Source organism: Electrophorus electricus, chromosome 3 (genome assembly GCF_041902795.1).
Source record: "Electrophorus electricus isolate QZ-2024a chromosome 3, ASM4190279v1, whole genome shotgun sequence".
Classification (NCBI taxonomy): Eukaryota; Metazoa; Chordata; class Actinopteri; order Gymnotiformes; family Gymnotidae; genus Electrophorus; species Electrophorus electricus.
The window spans coordinates 41,654,491-41,674,490 of record NC_137499.1 but is presented as its reverse complement, the minus strand read 5'-3'; the positions used below and the strand labels follow the sequence as shown (position 1 = coordinate 41,674,490).

The 20,000-nt window shown below is 45.9% G+C and overlaps 1 protein-coding gene across 3 annotated transcripts in view; it reads right to left on the bottom strand.

Moving 5' to 3' along the window:
• plcl5 (phospholipase C like 5) overlaps positions 1-11,005 on the bottom strand; it is a 32,261-nt gene extending 21,256 nt beyond the window's left edge. For 2 of the 3 annotated variants that reach the window (XM_081711652.1, XM_027032037.3), the window contains exon 1: positions 10,418-11,005. In XM_081711652.1, the coding sequence (XP_081567778.1) occupies positions 10,418-10,708 (291 nt within the window). In that variant the 5' untranslated portion in view covers positions 10,709-11,005. The remainder of the gene's footprint in view (positions 1-10,417) is intronic. The other variant, XM_081711653.1, reaches the window with a different exon arrangement.
• Positions 11,006-20,000: the final 8,995 nt, after the last annotated feature.

Here is a 20,000-nt window from a genome sequence, read left to right as displayed (position 1 = left end):
TAACTCATCACCTCTCTGGGCACTACTGTACTTTATTTTCCACATTTATTATGCTAATTCAATTCAAATGATGAACACTAGCTTACAGACAGCTTTCCGTTTACCTTATGTTACCTTAAATGACACATGGATTTTTATGTGTGCTCATATACAAACAGAATATTGACAAAAAATGCAAAATGCAAATTCACATTTTCTCGAATTATCCTATGACATAGCGTTCATTCATCACACTGCCCAGCTCAAAACCTCACTAATAGGCTGATAAATGTCATCATCTGTCAGTGCACAACACTAATGAAGTTACAGTGATACCTGTCTCTTTACAGTGATACCTGTATCTTTAGTGACATATGCCTCTTTATAGTGATGTTTGTCTCTTTACAGTGATACGTCTCTTTACAGTGATATGTCTTCTTTACAATGATACCTGTATACCCGTATCTTTACAGTGATGTCCCTACAGTGATATATGTTTCTACTGTGATACCTGTCTTTACATCACTTTACAGTGATGTCTCCTTAAAGTGATTTATTTCTCTTTACAGTGATATGTCTCTTTATAGTGATGTCTCTCTCTTTAGAGTGATACCTGTCTCTTTACAGTGGTATATATCTCTCTTCACAGTTATCTATCTATCTCTAAGTGCTATCTCTCTTCACAGTTATACCAGTCTCTTTATAGTGATATATGTCTACTCAGTGTGATGCATGTTTCTTTACAGTGATACCTGTCTCTTCACAGTGATATGTCTCAGTGATACCAGTCTCTTTATACTGATATATATCTACTCACTGTGATATGTCTCTGTATAGTCATATGTCTCTTCAGTGATACCTGTCTCTTTATAGTGATATATGTCTACTCAGTGTGATGCATGTCTCTTTACAGTGATACCTATCTCTTCACAATGATATGTCTCAGTGATACCTGTCTCCTCATAGTGATATGTCCATTCACTGTGATACATGTCTCTTTACAGTGAAATCTGTCACTTCGCAGTGATGCCTGCCTCTTTACAGTGATACCTGTCTCTTTGGAATCAACCACATCAGTAGCACAGTGTCAGTGTTTCAACTCTCTACATGACCTCACAAACACACAGCAATGTGTAAAAATCATCCTTCACTGTTCACGAGGTGCACAGCGGAAACGTGGAGTCCGCCCCCCACCAGACTCTGGAAATGCATTCTCTGAAGTGATACATCAATTTTCTCTATCTGGCAGTCTGACTGATGAGTCTGGGTTTGACAGATACCAGGAAGGGCCTAGTGCACCAACAGAGGAGGAGGAGGAGGAGGGATGAAGAGAGATGAAGTGAGAGTGTAAGTGTGGATAGGGGGTGGTGGTCTGGGCGAGTTTTCAGGGGTTAGGTTGGTTTGGGCCCCTTAGTTCCAGTGAAGGTTAATGTTAATGTTACAGCACGCAAACACATTTTAAACAATTACTCGCTTCCAACTCTGTGGAAACAGTTTGAGGTAGACCCTCTCATGAAACTCCTCAACCCCACTGAACACCAAGCAATAACCTCAACTCGGCTGAACACTCAACCCCACTGAACACCGAGCAATAACCTTGACCCCACTGAACACCAATTAATAAGCTCAACCCCACTGAACACTCAACCCCACTGAACGCCAAGCAATAACCTCAACCCCACTGAACACTCAGCCCCACTGTTCACCGATCAATATCCTCAACCCCACTGAACACAGAGCAATAACCTCAACCCCACTGAACACTCAACCCCACTGAACGCAAGAGTTCTGACCTCAACCCCATTCGACACCTTTGGGATGAACTGGAATGCTGAGTGTCCAGCATCAGTACCTGACCTCTGACACCTGGATATTGTTCACAGAAGAGTGGTGCTTTTACACCTGTGCCTGTGGTCTTGGGATGTGCAACAACTTCTGATACGTGTGATGGTGTCCACATACTTTTGACAACATTGTGATTTCATAAGGATTATTAATATTAAATAGTTAGTTTGGTCTATCTAAGCATGAAAACATTACTGCTACTACTACGATTACTACTACTACTACTACTACTACTAATTATTATTATTATTATTATTATTATTATTATTATTATTATTCTTATTATTATTATTATTATTGGACACTTATGTACACGTACACTTGTGGTATAAAAATCCAGCTCTGCTTTTTAAGCACTTCCTCATAACAAAGGTCGTAGTATGTATGTGGTATTTATAAGGTCATGCACCATCAAACCAGTTTTATGACTGAGGTATTCTAGCTGGTGCCCTGAAGTTCTCATGCGCTGTAGTTCAGGGGTTAACTGAGGACAGAATATCACAGTCCATATTCTGAGCAGGGCATCCCAGTTTGAGTGACCAGGGCCTTGGGAGATGACATCATATCCCGAGTCATGGGAGACTGATCTGGCATAAAACATTAGCACAGGAGGCCTGACATTTCTAAATCTCCTACAAGTACAACTATAGCATGTTCAGTGTCTCTGTACATGAACAACAAATCAATCAGAACAGCCATGTGGTCAGAGATATAACCCAGAGATTAGTGACAGTCACCGACTCAGAGATTTGCGACCGTCAACCACCCGGAGATTAGCGAGTCAATGACCCGGAGACCCCTCCTGAGAGAGAACACATACCCCCTTCTGCACTGTACCAAGCAAACCCACACACAGATCTGATGTACACACACACAGCTCATGTAATAACCATAGATTTGTCCGAATGGTTGCAGTGTATCTGTGACTCAAACTCAGCGGTGATTCAGAACAGCCCCAACTGCAATTAAAAGACACAGACAGCTTGGTGTCCTGTAAACATATTATACAAGATGCATCTCTGTCGGTCCCTTTGTCAGGGAAATGTCTTATTTATATTTCACCACCAAGACATAACTCAGAAGCTGTGAGACTCTCTGAGCTTTGCGACTCTGAGCTGTGAGACTCCATGAGCTGAGACTCCCTGCCCACAGCCCTGAGGGCTCTTGGTGATCTCGGAGACTAAAGACTTACCAGCTCAGGCTGTGAGTCTGTGACTAACAGGATGTCATTGTATCTCATTTTATTTTGTGTGTTTTGTTTGCTTTATATTTTATACTCTACTTATATCTTAATTTATTACATTGCATTTTAACTCTATAAAACACTATAAACCTTGTTTTGAAACGTGCTATAAATAGAGCTTTTTTTATGTGTATATTGGTGTGTCTGTGAGAAATGTGTATATGTGTGTGTATGTGTGTGTGTGTGGTGTATATATGTGTGTGTATATATGTGTATGTGTGTATATGTGTATGTATGTGGTGTATATATATGTGTGTGTATATATGTGTATGTGTGTGTGTGTGTGTGTTTCTGTGTGCCACACATCACTGCTTACTTTGTCTAACTCTAGGCCTGTTGTTCCATTTCACTGCAACTTTTTTGGTTTCCTGTTTTCAGCTCTTGATGTTGGTCCTTGTTCAGACTTTCTGTGTCTCACTGTGATCTCACACACACACTCACACACACCTCTGACTGAATTTAATGTGTCTACACTCTGCACTGAGATGCTCAGCATTGCTGCAGTCTTCTGCTCCGTAACAATGAACAAACAGATACTGAAAAAAAGGTTTTTGTCTCCATTCCTCAGAGAGGAAGGGAAAACACAGCTGGTTTGTTAGACAAGGTTCATGATTCATGAGACAGATGTGTTGATGTTCACCAGAGCTTCAGGCCTTCAGCCAGAGGACGGAGCCGCTCACAGTCCTGCCAGCCTGTGGACTCTGATAAGCGGAGATGAGATGAGCAGGCAGCTCTAGCTGTGAGAGGGTTAAACCTCACCAGGGCTGAGATTAGCACCAGCTCAGACACACCGTGTCTGCATACGGCTGGAGGATCTTAGAAGGAGCACTGCTCTTAATGTCTTATCGGAGAGGGCGGGGGGATGGGGGCAGATATCCAGCTTCTGAGACGAGAAGGCAGCCCCCACCGGAGAGGAAATATCATCAGACCTTTATGGGATTATGGGTAAAGTTCTTACACTGGTAAATGTGGGGGTAACGGGGATCATGGGTAGATTAGAATGGAATCTACACTGGTATGTCCCTCAGATCCATTGAGCATCACTGGTCCCTGTAACGGGGACACAAACTGGGAATCTGTTCAACTACTAAAGGCAAACAAGTGAGAGACACAGTGAGAGAGACTCAGGGTCAAAGGTGAAGGTTTACCTCTCTGTGTAGAAAATAGCCCAAAGTCAAAGATGCAGTTGCAGGGAATTGGATATTAAAATGGAGTCGCTCACCCTCTTGACCTCTGACCTCAGCCTCGTCAAGAAACCACTACCCCAACTGCAGATCACAGGAAACTGTAAAAACTGCACTTTTCTGGAGAAAGATGCAGACCATGAACAGGATGCAGGCCACACCAGAGTGTGCTGGAGATGACGTCACACCCTGGAGATGACGTCACGTAACACTCTGGAGATGACGTAACACCCTGGACACGACAAAACACTCTGGAGACTACGTAAGGTGACACCCTGGAGATAATTTATCACTCTGGAGATGGCGTAACACCCTGGAGATCACGTAACGTAACACTCTGGAGATAACGTAATGTAACAACCTGGAGAGGACATAACACTCTGGAGATGACGTAACACCCTGCACATTCAATCCAAAGCTCAGAAAGGACAACGCATTTGAGTGTAACACTGTTTACTAAGAGCAACGTTTTTAATATTTTACGATATAGTTGGAAACTCCAAGGATACAGAAACCATAACATCAAAATCAAAGGATCAGATTTCTAGGGACAGCATGCACATATGGAGTCGTGATAGACGCGCAGAGCACCTTTATCACAAACTCATGCATGTCTCATGCGTCTCAAATGCTCTGGGATGTTTCCCGGAGGTCCAGCGGTGCTCGGCAACACCGTCAGATGTAACACGCTGTCAGAAGGCACATAGTCATGAGCATCCACATTAGTGAGCGCCTAATCTGCTCTTCCCCAGCTGCCGTCTCTGGTATCCTTCTTTTGTCTTTCATCTTCTCCTCCTCTCCTTTTTGTTTGTCTCTCACACACTTTCCTCAGTGATCACTCCGTACCCTGCTAGTCCTCCTTACATCCACCATCCCACGCAGAACGGATGGAGAGTGTGTGTGTGTTTGTGTGTATGTATACACGTGTGATGGTGCATCTGTATTCCTCTGTGTCTAGGTAGTTCTGTGTTTGGTGTGTGTGTGTGTGTGTGTGTGTGTGTGTGTGTGTGTGAGTGTGTGTGTGTGAGACACAGGCAGGGCTGACTCAGTCTCCATCAAAAAGGAACACAGTAGACCTGCCAGATAGTGGATGCACTCCTCTCTCTCCCTCCCTCCCTCGCTCGCTCCTCTTTACCTCCATCTGAGAGAGAGAACAGTACACGTATGAAGCACCACTAACGTGTTCCATCGCTCTCTGACATCTTTCTACAACCCACTTGTTACCGCAATTACAGTTATTTCAGGTGAGAGGAGGGGAACTCCCCGATAGCGAGAGGCAGGGAGAGGGCCAGTTCTGTGCGGCTTGTGTAGTTTCATCTGCTTCTGTTCGCAGGCCTACAAAATATCACCTATTATGTAAAAAATGTGTGTGTGTGTCTGAGTGTGCGCGCGCGTGTGCGTGCATGAGTATGCATGCAGATGATCCTTTGATGATTTAACAACTCACTCCTAACTAGAGAAAACAGAACAGAACAGAACACCATGAACAGAAAGACAAACATACCTGTACCCAGCCACCACACACAAACACACAACCCTACAAACCCCCCCGCGCAAATCCTCAGTGTAAAGACCACCCAACCCTGTTTATGAACAGTCTGTACAGGTGTGTGCATGTGTGTCCTGGCCCACCACAGCCACATCTCATCAGACTGATCAAATCAGTCACAGCTGGGACTTCAAGCCTTGTCTCAAACAGAAATGACCTCAGACATTTAAAATATAAAATTCTATGGTCTACAAAGAAAGGTCCAGTGAGACTGAACCCACATAGCAGATGAACACAGTGTGTGTGTACACTCTGTGTGTGCACTAATTATCTGGGGATCTGGGAACAGTTTTTCTGTTGGGCTCAACTCACTGAGGTAGTGATCAGAGCAGAAGGTACAGATCCTAGAACATCTGGAAGTGCTGTAGGCCTCAGTGCACTGGGAATGACCTCTGACCCTCCACCAGGTAGTGACTGGAACTCCTTTATTAACCCTTATTTGACAACCGGTACAAACAAATGCAGGAGAACACGCAGAATTACACACACAAACACACATGCAAAATACTAAATACTTTGCTTTCTCACACACACATACACACACACACAGCTGGTAGTGTGACCTGGCGGGCCGATACTACTCTCACTTCCTGTTTTTTCTTGCTCTCTTTTCAAGACACAGCCGATGTCTCCCTCTCCAAACCCCACACCCTGTTCTCTAGGTCATGTGACCAAAAGGCAGGAAACAAGCACCCTCAGAACAAAGGAAACGTGTATTGCACACAAACCAGCTGAACACACACAGCCCAGGGGTACACACACGGTGCAGCTAAACACACACGTCCCATCTGAGCACACACATCCCAGTGGAAAACACACACGTCCCAGCGGAACACACACATCCAAATGCAGTTTTAAAAACGTTAACAATGTGTTGGAGTGTGTTGGAATGTGTGTGGAGTAAGAACCCCAACACTGTTCTCACTGAACAAACACAAGCCAAAAGGAGTGCAGGACACACTTCAGTACTCTTCATCAGTACTCATTAGCACTCCTCATCAGCACTTATCATCAGTACTGCAGTCCACTATGTAGTTATGCTAGTCTGCTAAACTGTTAGTGTAGATTTCTGTTGAAACATTGTGCAAATACACACACACACACACACACCAGATTTTAATTTATTGAAGTCTAAATCTACAGATCTGGCAAAAGGCTCCCTGGTACTGTAGCACACACACATGCACAGATACAGGGTTCTAAGAGTATCGGGTGTCATGGCTAAGAGACTGGGAGCTTCAGGATTCCAAAGCCACTTCCTAAAAGATGGAGGGAGGGAGAGAGAGAGCGAGTGAGAGTGAATGCAGATAGAGTGAGAGAGAAACACCTACCACAGAACACACCCCGTACCACCACCCACCAACACCAAACACCTACCACAGAACACAGAATAGAGGCAATACTCATAGAATAAAGGCAATAATCATAAAATAGAGACAAAACTTGTAGAAAAGAGGCAATACTCATAGCAGCACAAGATACAGAAAAAGGTGAATACACAGATAAATAGCAGGCAAACATAGAGCTCTCTATATGCTCAGAAAACAGGAGTCACTCTTCACAATGAGGAAACGTGTGAGAAGTGTATAAATAGGAGACATAATGAAGCACAGGTGTGCTGGGTGAACACTCTGGGGATGAGGGTCTCCCTGGAGGATTCTGGGACATGTAGTGTGTGGTGGTTCCGGAGCGCTGCTTGACAACATCTCACAATGTATATATCAGTGCAATTTATATATCCCTCTGCATCATTCAATGAAGAAACTTTCCCAAATCTAGAACCATAAAGTTAACCATTTCCAAACACAAGGCCATGAAATGATCTGTGGGGCCTAAACGCTACAACAGGAGACCGACACGATTTTATTGGCACTAAAGGCGACCGCTTTAAAGTCTTATTCCCCCAAGAAAAGTGTGACAACTCTGTAAACACACGTGGGTAGAAGCTACTGCAGCGCGGTGGATGTCTGGGTCTGTGAGGAGCTTTCTTCAGTCTGGGCAATAGTACGGGAGACTACAGCACACAGACCTGGACCTGACGTTACCTGGGCCTGAGAGCCTTCACAGTCTGCCACTCACACCCCTATCTGACCACAGCCATGTTACCATGTACCTGAGCAGAATGCTCACTAATGACAACTGGCAAAAACCAGCCAAACGTACAAACTCAACCAACGTCTCAGGTGAGTTCAGGACAACACTAAAAACTCAACCAACGTTTTAGGTGAGTTCAGGACAGCACTAAAAACTCAACCAACGTCTCAGGTGAGTTCAGGACAGCACTAAAAACTCAACCAACGTCTCAGCTGAGTTCAGGACAGCACTAAAAACTCAACCAACGTCTCAGGTGAGTTCAGGACAGCACTAAAAACTCAACCAACGTCTCAGGTGAGCCCAGGACAGCACTAATAGCTCCACACACTTAACTCCTTCCTGTAAAACACATTTCCCCGAAACAAAGAGCTGAAGTGACTGTGGAAAACCTCAGCAATGTTCTCCATCACGCAATCCCAAATTCAAATGCAAAAATGTTAAGAAAATCAAACCAAAGAGTTCGCTCAGGACCTCAAAAAAGAGAAACGAAGTTAGAAATGTATGCAATCAGAAACACAAAGTGTCATTCCGCAACTAGACTCCGCACTACACTTCCCACAAACCCTTAGTTCGCGCCAAGTCAGTTGATTACTGACCACACCTGTGGATAGTTTATCAGCATCGTATATAATCCCAGCCTAACCTATCAAACGTGAAGTCTCATCTGCATTATACGCTTACCTGTGTTCTGACTACGTCTTTGGACTGTTCCTCTGTATCATTAAACAAACACACACACACACACCCACAAAGCTGAATGAAACCCCAGTCATGAGTGTCTGTTGTGGGGTGAGAGACAAGCTTGCGCATTTGGACCCGCATCACTGTAACTGAGGAATTCTGTAAGTGCAAATTACTGAGAGTCACACTTACTGCCCTGAGGGTCTCTGACCTGCTGAGTTGTATCTGATGATCACACAGTAGAGAGTATGACATTATCATGGTATTAGACTATTAGTGTATTAGGTGATGTCATTGGCAGTGTATTAGGGCTGACAGGGGAGATCACTACCAATGATCAGGGGTGGGGGGCGGATCAATACTGCGATCAATACCAGTGATTAACTGCAAACCTGCTCTGATGAGCTGCACTGGTTCCAGTCCCGCCACTAAATTTAGCATTTTACTGCCATTTCAGCCATGAACTCATTGCAGAGACCAAAATCACTTGGATGGGAAGAAGAGATAAATAGCAGGTCTGGTGACCTGTCAAGCCAGCTGGGTCTCTGCACTGACCAGCGACCTGTATGAGAGATAAAGCGGGTTCTTCAGAGAGAAGCATGCAGGGTCAGGGTTTGGGGGCGGAGGGTCATGGTTCGGGGGTGGAGCAGCTCGAGGTTCAGCTTGGGACCATTTTAACAGCTGCAGTCTGTGAAGGAAAAACCTGCCTGAGCAAGACCACATACCAGACACGCACACACACGCATGCACGCACGCACACACTCATACAGTCTCCAGGAGGGTTAGAGTCTGTCCACCACAGACGTGTTCTGAGCAGGGCTGTGCGTGTCTGACCGGCCCAGACAGGGAGCCGCGTAGCCCAGAGGAACAGACCCTGAAGACCCTGCCCCACACTCAACCCCTCCCCCGACCCTGAAGACCCTGCCCCACACTCAACCCCTTCCCCACACAACCCCAGCTGAACTGAATAAGCCAGAATCAGGACCAACATGGGAGAGACACCAGGAGGCGGAGACTAGGGCGTCAGGAGAGACACCAGGGGGCGGAGCCTAGGGCATCAGGAGGAGGTGAGGAGAGACACCAGGGGTGGAGCCTAGGGTCATGTTCGTCCAAGAGCAGCTCTCATCCAACACCATGATTACAAGTGACCTTCCACCCACAACCACCTGCTTCTCTGGAGTCTAGATGACAACCAATCACAGTCTGGATGTGTTCTCTCACATGCATGTCTAGATGATGGGGGTGACCCTGGACTGTGTGTGTGAGAGAGAGAGAGCGTGTGTGTGAGCGCTGAGCAGAGGCGGGGGGGATCACAGAGAAGGCAGTTCGTATTTTCCTGCATGTCTGATGTCTGTGTGCATGGCTGCACGTGTTGTAATAGCGCGTGATTAATACACCCAGCCCTGGCCTTCTCAGTTACACGTGCCTGTGCGTCACACTTTAAGTCCGGGCTAGTTGATCAATGACTGATTTATTGATCCTAATCAATGACTTGCCCGACCAACTACGCTACAGCATCTAATACACATGCGAGCTAACCCAGCCAGACATCCGCGAGCGTTCCCTGCGTCTCCTACGCGGAGGCTCGTGTTTCGGACGAACGGACTGCAGTAATCGGGCCTTGAAGGCATCGCGCGTCGTTACTTATATAAACTCGTGCAGCGTTTGCGCGAGCCGTATAAAAAGTCCGCCGACGCAGATCGTGCACTGCGCTGTAGCCACGATGCGACAACTCAGTTTGTCTTCCGCGCGGGGACAGCGTGCAGCCTGCGCGCCCGTCAACCTTCAAAGGCACCTCCCGCGCGGACGAGAACAAAGTGGCGCTAGACGAGCGTTACTTACCTTCATAATGCCGCACGGGGCATTTCCGCCGGCCCGGCTCCTCTCCGCGGAGCTGTCGCGGCTCCGGCTGCCGAGTGCGGGGCTGCCGGTAGAACACGTCCCCTCGGGCCCGAACCCCGGGGCACTACCGGCCGGGGTGGCGGCCGACGCGTCCAGGTGCGTCCCCGCGCCGGGCAGCGCGAGAGCAGCATCCGTCTTGTTCCGCGCCGTTATCTCTACCGCGTGCTGAGACGGTGAAGGCAGCTCGTGAAAGGGTCCCGTTACCGTCCCGGACGCCTGCAGCTCGGCCATCTGCGCTTAGCTACAGAAACACTGTGCATGCTGCATGGCGCGAGCCTTTGTTTTACGAGACCGTGACACAACAAAATCCCATGTGAACGGACCCTCTCGAGACAGAGATTACAAATCCATACCAGTAAATGCCGTGCGGCGCCGCGCGAGCCTCGCCGAAGTGAATAAACTAAAGCAACTCCGTCCCTCACTCACGTTCGCGCTACCCTTCCTTCTCGTCGCCACTCACGCGCACACAGATGGCGCTAGCCGTGATCTACCGGAATCCGCGAGCTGCTGGCAGCACGCGCCGTAACAAGGTCGGTTGTCTTTCCGTCTCCACTGGAGCATCTTTAGTGACATCATGACTATTAGCTTTAGGTTACCTAGAATATATCGTAGCATTATTATATTATTAATTGATATTTTAATACACTACAGCGCAAACTATATTTGTTTCTGGTTAATAAAACGTTTGACAGCCTCATCAACTTAAAGGCCATAATTTATATAAAGGACATAATTATATTATTTGGTTTTTTGACATCAGAACTAAAAGCAAAACGCGTTTATACCGCACAGGCAGTAAAATAACGAAAATATATAAATAAATCAAGTAATTAAATGATGTTTAAGCCATTATGTGGAGCATCTCTGTTAACTGCTAATGTACTGGTTACATTAACAGGAAACTATTTTTATTATTGTAAATAAGTAAATAACCCTTTAAATGGGGGACAGCGGTGTCAGTCAGTGGTGAAGGTACTGGAATGGTAATCAGAAGGTTGCCAGTTCAAGTCCCTCCACTGCCAAGTTACACTAACCCAACACATTCCAGTACAGCTGTGGTCTTCCCCTAACCCAACACACTCCAGTACAGCTGTGGTGTTCCCCTAACCCAACACCAACCCAACACACTCCAGTACAGCTGTGGTCTTCCCCTAACCCAACACACTCCAGTACAGCTGTGGTGTTCCCCTAACCCAACACCAACCCAACACACTCCAGTACAGCTGTGGTCTTCCCCTAACCCAACACATTCCAGTACAGCTGTGGTCTTCCCCTAACCCAACACACTCTAGTACAGCTGTGGTGTTCCCCTAACCCAACACCAACCCAACACACTCCAGTACAGCTGTGGTCTTCCCCTAACCCAACACATTCCAGTACAGCTGTGGTGTTCCCCTAACCCAACACCAACCCAACACACTCCAGTACAGCTGTGGTCTTCCCCTAACCCAACACACTCCAGTACAGCTGTGGTGTTCCCCTAACCCAACACCAACCCAACACACTCCAGTACAGCTGTGGTCTTCCCCTAACCCAACACCAACCCAACACACTCCAGTACAGCTGTGTTCTTCCCCTAACCCAACACACTCCAGTGTGTCCTGTTGGTTATTATTACTGTGAGTGGGGCGTCTGTTTGGTCTGTTCTGGGACTTTAAGATCATTGTATGAAGTAACTAACAGTTGTCCGGCTGGTCCAGCATGCTCTGAACACACTTCAGAATCATTTTGCTGTTTCAGAAGTGCAAATAATCCAACACTGTGTTTGTTTAAAATATATCACTTCCAAATTTGGTTTAGAAAGTCTGACTGAATGTATTCATTTAATCTTATATACAGCATGATTGCATATAAAAATAAACCAAAATCATGGAAAATTATTGTTTTGATGGAATTTAGATATTGATTAGATAAACGAGGCGTCACTGGTCAGAACAGAAATGCAGCCTTTTCAAGGTCAGACCTCTGTCTTACTGATCAGATCTGGAGCAGCACCCCCTTGTGCCTGAGGCAAAGGAAATGCAATCTCAGAAAAAATCTCAGTTCCAAGGAAATGCAAAGGAATATGATGTATGTTCATCAAATGTTTGAATTCATATACATGTTGGTGCTTTCACAAAAAAAATGAAAATCTTTCTGTAAATTACACTCACATAAATGTACACAGACACCCAAAAACTCATTCTGACTAACACAGACAGAGAGACAGATAGGTACACACACACACACACACACACACACACACACACACACACACACACACACACACACACACATAGCTTGGCAGCCAATTAGGACAGATCTAGGGAAATGTTATCCAGTATATTTCTGTCCTCCAGAGCAGTGAGATCACATTAGACTGCAGAGGTATGAGAGGAATTGTGTGCAGAGTAGTTATCACTGCATGACTCAGCCCTGCAATCAAACCCTGAACAGGGTTCAGACAGTAGCAATGGAAGTCAGACCGAAGTCATTAATGACAAGCCAGAGCAATCATACTCAGAAAGCACCAATCAATCTAACAACAGCATAATTAACGGACAAGGGCGATCAAAAACACCAGTAGAAACACCAGTTCATACTGGTCAAACTGGAAGTGTGTCATCCGAGGGCTTTAGTCCCAGTGTGCTGCAACATCGGGGGAGAGGAGATAAAAAGTCCAGAAGAACGCAGGAACCAGGAGACACCTGGAGCAGCTCCACATCCTCAGGGCCCAAAGAGACGTTTCTGATGCTCAACCATCCTCTCCAGGAGACTAAGGCTGTCCATGGATTATGCTCTGCTGTCCACACTTGTCCCTCTCAACAGAAAACCAGTCTGGCACTCAACCTACTCCACTCCAACCTAACCCACACCATCCTAACCCACTCCAACCTAACCCACACCATCTTAACCCACACCATCCTAACCCACACCATCCTAACCCACACCATCCTAACCCACTCCAACCTAACCCACACCATCCTAGCCCACACCATCCTAGCCCACACCATCCTAGCCCACACCATCCTAACCCACTCCAACCTAGCCCACACCATCCTAGCCCACACCATCCTAGGCCACACCAACCTAGCCCACACCATCCTAACCCACTCCAACCTAATCCACACCATCCTAACCCACTCCAACCTAACCCACACCATCCTAGCCCACACCATCCTAGCCCACACCATCTTAGCCCACACCATCCTAACCCACACCATCCTAACCCACACCATGTTAGCCCACACCATCCTAACCCACACCATCCTAGCCCACACCATCCTAGCCCACACCATCCTAACCCACACCATCCTAACCGACACCATCCTAGCCCACACCATCCTAACCCACACCATCCTAACCCACACCATCCTAACCCACACCATCCTAGCCCACACCATCCTAACCCACACCATCCTAACCGACACCATCCTAGCCCACACCATCCTTGCCCACACCATCCTAGCCCACACCATCCTAACCCACACCATCCTAGCCCACACCATCCTAGCCCACACCATCCTAGCCCACACCATCCTAACCCACACCATCCTAGCCCACACCATCCTAACCCACACCATCCTAGCCCACACCATCCTAACCCACACCATCCTAGCCCACACCATCCTAACCCACTCCAACCTAGCCCACACCATCCTAACCCACTCCAACCTAATCCACACCATCCTAACCCACTCCAACCTAACCCACACCATCCTAGCCCACACCATCCTAACTCACACCATCCTAGCCCACACCATCCTAGGCCACACCAACCTAGCCCACACCATCCTAACCCACTCCAACCTAATCCACACCATCCTAACCCACTCCAACCTAACCCACACCATCCTAGCCCACACCATCCTAACTCACACCATCCTAGCCCACACCATCCTAACCTACTCCAACCTAACCCACACCATCCTAGCCCACACCATCCTAGCCCACAGCAGTGCCCAGAATCACCCACCACAGAGCAGAAGTCTTCAACTCCAGAACTTTGAATTTGAGTTGCAGGGTTAAACACTTCTGCTATAGTTGATGTTGTCTAAGCAATATGGCGGGTGTCTCAGGTATGTTTATATTTATGGCATTTAGCAGATGCTCTTATCCAGAGTGACTTACAAAAGTGCTTTGTTATTTACTCATAGAATATATCCTAGTACAGTACAGTAAGTTAGAATCAAACATACCAATGAACTAGAATACTGTAGAATACAGGGATGAATGCTGATACCTAGAAGTGCAAAATACATAAGGTCTATCTTAAACAGTGATTATTGCTATAAACAATAAGTGCTAGAGTTTGTTAAACAACATAAACAATACCCTACAATAAGTATTAAATTAGTCAGTCAATATGGGAGCAGTGTCAGTTGTCCTTGAAATATTCAGCAAATAGATGGGTCTTCAGTCTGTGTTTGAAGACTGCAAGGGACTCTGCTGTCCAGACAGCAAGAGGGAGTTCATTCCACTATCTTGGAGCCAGGACAGAAAATAGTCTCCATGCTTCTTTGGTCGTCCATGAGACCTGAAGCAAGGTATTTCAAGCCGAGCCATACTTGAAGTTCGAAGTACTCGAGGTACAGATCGGTCTTTGACCATTGACCTCATTTATGTAGGGGCTGGTCTATTTTTGGCTTTGTAGGCAAGCATCAAGGTTTTAAATCTGAAACGTGCAGCTACAGGGAGCCAATGAAGGGAGCGCAGCAGTGGAGTAACATGTATGAACTTTTAGAAGACCAGTCGTGCTGCTACATTCTGGACATGTTGTAGAGGTTTGATGGCTCTTAGAGGAAGACCAGCAAGTAGCGAGTTGCAGTAGTCTAGCTTTGAGATCACAAGAGACTGCACAAGCACCTGGGTAGCTACGTGTGAAAGAAAAGGTCGAATCCTTCATAAGTTACAAAGGCGGAATCTGCAAGACTTGGTTAAATTAGAAACATGAGTTGAGAACGACAACTGGCTGTCCAAAGTTACACCCAGGCTACGGGCATCTTCGGATGGTGATACCAGGGAGTTCTCAAAGGAAACAGTGAGGTCATGGTAAGGGTTGGGAGTACCTGGGATGAACAGAAGCTCGGTTTTACTGGGGTTGAGCTTCAAGTGGTGGGCTGTCATCCATGACGCGATGTCAGTTAAGAATGCCGAGATACTTCTGGAGACCTGCGTGTCAGAGTGTGGAAAAGAAAGAAATAATTGAGTGTCATCAGCATACCAGAGGAAGGAGAAACCATGAGAAGATGTTACATCACCAAGAGAATGAGTATACAAAGAGAAGAGAAGGGGACCTAATACTGAGCCTTGTGGAACACCAGTGGAGAGTCTACATGGTTTGGACGTGGATCCTCTCCATGTCACCTGATAGAACCGTCCATCCAGATAGGACTGAAACCATCTCCAAGCAGAGCCAGTCACACCAAGCCTGGAAAGAACAGAGAGAAGAATGTTGTGGTTCACTGTGTCAAAGGCAGCTGAAAGGTCTAGAAGAATCAAAACCGATGACTGTTTGGCAGCTTTAGTGGCATGAAGTTTCTCAGTCACTGCTATGAGGGCCGTTTCTGTAGAATGTGCCGGTTTGTAGCCAGACTGATTGGGATCATGCAGCTGGTTCTGGGTGAGAAAAAGGAGTTGTTGATGATGACAGAGATGAAAGGAAGCAGATCTCTTGCAGTTGTCTGGAACAGAGAAGAAGGAATTGGATCCAGCGGACATGTAGTCAGATTGCTGGAAGTCAGGAGTTGAAGAATTTCATCTCTGGAGAGAGGAGAAAAAGAAGTCAGAGAGTTGGATGTTGGGGAATGCACATTGGTTGGAGGGGTGGGAACAGAGGAAAAGGACTGGCGGATTGCTGCAACCTTCTCCTCAAAAAAGGTGATAAAATCCTCCGGAGTAAGAGATAAGGAAGGAGGGGGAGGATTAAGGAGAGAAGAAAAAATAGTGAAGAGCTTGTGTGGATCAGATGCTGATGATTCAAATTTCTCTCTGTAGTAGGATGACTTTGCAGATGTTACTTGCAGTGAGAACTTGGAAAGGAGAGACTTGTATGAGCTGAGGTCTGAATCTACGTGAGATTTCTCCCACCGCCTCTCTGCAGTCCTTCATTCTCTCCTGTGGCAGTGAAGTGTTTCTGTTAGCCAGGGGGCAGGTGGGGAGGACTTAGCGGGTCTAGAGGAGAGAGGGCACAGAAGATTCATTAATGAGGAGAGTGTAGAAATGAAAGTATTTGTAACTGTATCCAAAGAGAGAGAGGATAGAGAGTCAGGGTGAGGAAGGATGGACAAAATATTAGAAGATACGGAAGAAGGAGTTATGGAGTGCAGATTGTGACGGAGGGAGGAGAAACATGTTGGAGAGGACTGGATGGAAAGAGAAGGAAGGGAGAGAGAGAAGGATAGAAAGTGATGGTCTGAGAGGTGGAGGGGGGTGACTGCGATGTCTGATGTTGTGGTGGTATGGGTGAAGATCAGGTCCAGAACATTGCCCGCTTTGTGAGTCAGAGGAGAGTGGTAGAGGGTGAGGTCAAATGCTGTCAACAGAGGAAGGATGCAGGAGGAATGTAACTTGTCTGATGGAAGGTTGAAGTCACCAAGGAGAATGAGTGGAGGGATGCTAATGCTGAGATGAAATCGGCCTTCTGGACAGCAAATTGGCAGTTCCAGAGCCCTCCTGCCACTACGATATGTGATGGTGTGAAGCGTTGTGAGTCAGTGAGGTTGCTGAGATTGCGACGTCTATGAATGTGTTGAGGAGACCTGTGGGATATGTGGACAGGAATTGTGAAGCACATTTCCGATGCTTGATTTGTGGATGTATGAGATAAAGGATTGAGATAATACGAGAAAATACTTATCTGAGTAGGTGAGATGTAGATGAACTGACTGAGAGCACCACCAAACCTTCTGCAAATGCTGATTACCGCTACAGACACATGTGTCTATGGCAGAGTCGTCCTATTTGAACTCAGTTCAATAAGTGCTGAGCCCACCCCTCAATTCACACCTAAGGTCAGGGCAAAACTACCCCTGTAGTAGGTAATTACAGCTAACAACTAGGTTTAGACAACAAGCCTTGAATTTCACAGAATCTAAGGCAAAAGTAAGTGAACTCAGAGCCTACCTTAACCAACCAGATGATAATCCAATGAGACAAACCAAAGCACACAAGAGGTGTCCTGTCCTGTGTTTCTGGTGTCCTGTATCTCGGGTGTAACTTGTCTTGGGTGTCCTGTATCTTGGGTATCCTGTCCTGTAACTCAGGTGTCCTGTGTCTCAGGTGTCCTGTCCTGTATCTCAGGTGTCCTGTCCTGTATCTCTGGTGTCCTGTATCTCGGGTGTCCTATCCTGTATCTTGGGTGTCCTGTGTCTCAAATGTCTGAGGAGATCACATCCTGTTTCCACTCATCTCAGCTTTGGGTTGACCCGATACTAAATCACTTAAAAGACTCAGAGTGGGTGGAGCAGAGAGTGGGAGGGGACTGAGAGTGAATGGGGACAGAGTGTGGGTGGGACAGAGAGTGGGTGGGACAGAGTGTGGCTGGGACAGAGAGTGGGTGGGGCAGAGAGTGGGTGGGACAGAGAGTGGGTGGGACAGAGTGTGGGAGGGGACAGAGAGTGGGAGGGGACAGAGTGTGGGTGGGACAGAGTGTGGGTGGGACACAGTGTGGGTGGGACAGAGGCCTGAATTCAACTGGAGTGTTGGGATCAGGTCTAATTGGAATGATGTCATCAGGGACACCTCTCTTGACCTCTGTACACACACCTGCCCTGACACCTCACCTCTGTACACACACCTGCCCTGACACCTCACCTCTGTGTCCCAGACGTGTTTGGCCTGACTGGAATCAAGGAATGTTTTTAAAGTAGAATTTTGCCTGAATGATGACAGGAATAATCTGCTTAGGTCATTTGAATGTCTGAGTGACAGTCGTGCATATGTAAGTTTAGACTTATGTGGACCCACCCCCATGAACTGTGCATTTTTGTTTTAAGGTATTTTGTCTTAGGTGAAATTAAATAACTTGGAGGTCATTATAAAGTGTTTACAGCACTTATGAATGGTGTGAATAGCAGACAGAGAGACAGAGAATGCAAGAGGGAAAGGACGTGGCTTCCTGTAACGAACATCTATCTTTCCTGCTCATGTCACACACTTGTTGTGAAAAGTGGAATAGAAACCAAACCAAGATCAAAGCACTTAAACTCCCGAAACTGACATCTAGGATGTGTGTGTGTGTGTGTGTGTGTGTGTGTGTGTGTGAGTGTGTGTGTGTGTGTGTGAGTGTGTGTGTGTTTGTGTGTGTGAATGTGTGTGTGTGTGAGTGTATGTGTGTGTGTGTGTGTGTGTGTGTGTGAGTGTGTGTGTTAGTGTGTGAGTGTGTGTGTGTGAGTGTGTGTGTGTGTGAGTGTGTGTGAGTGTGTGTGTTAGTGTGTGAGTGTGTGTGTGAGTGTGTGTGTGTGTGAGTGTGTGTGTGTGTAATAGAGAGAGAGAGAGAGAGAGAGAGAGAGAGAGAGAGAGAGAGAGAGGAAGGGAAAAAATACGTGTGAGAAAGAAATATAGGTGTGTATGTTCCTTAAGGAAATACATCGTGATACACTATGTGTTGTAAATAAACTCCAAGTAAACATCATAGCAGAAATTAATCGTGATTTAATGCGGCATTCAAATTATTAAATGATGTTTTGGTGACATCTCCTGGTCTGGTGTGCAAAAACACAAACGACACATAATTATCACTCATTCATGAACGCATCTACATCTGTACCTGTTTTCATGGTAAAGAATAAAGCAGTAAAAAACAAGTGCCCCACGACCTTTTTTTCAGTTCACATCGGCTTTCCCATGTAAAGAAGCAGACACGTGATCTGTTAACGTACTTCTTGTGTGAGTTTAGATTCAAGCATCAGCTATATTTAAAAATGCAGAAATAACGGAATTCACAGTAAACTAAAAAATAACTAAAACAACATTAAAAAGATTAAAAAGTTTTGGCATTCTGACAACACATCCGATTGTAAGTTTACATTCAAACTTTTTATATGATTGGGCAGCTACGCTACATAGTCTCTCTGGGCAAAGTCCAATACATCTGTAATTAGACACGAAACAAACATTGCAGTTTTTTAATTAATTGTCTATATTAATAATTATGTCTAACTAATCTACTCAATGATTAATTATTAATTATAAGATTAATAATCATTAATATCAATCATTCATATTAATGAATAATTAACAATTAATTAAAAGACTGTTGGTGACTGTTGGTGAAAAATACTGAGACACCGTAACTTAATTACTTTATGAAATGCTACATTACGCATGAACTGGTGGGATGTACGTAACGTTATTTTGGTCCAGATTCATCTGAGTGTTGCGATAACTGCGCCTACAGTTGCGCTTGCACTTTGTCCAGCAGAGGGCAGCAGCTCCTGCCATGACGTTCGTCCCAAAGTTGACGTACAAGATGCTGCAGGACAAGAACTAGTTGCTTTGTTATTGTGTCTTACGTGATGAATCATTTACGAATCAATAACTT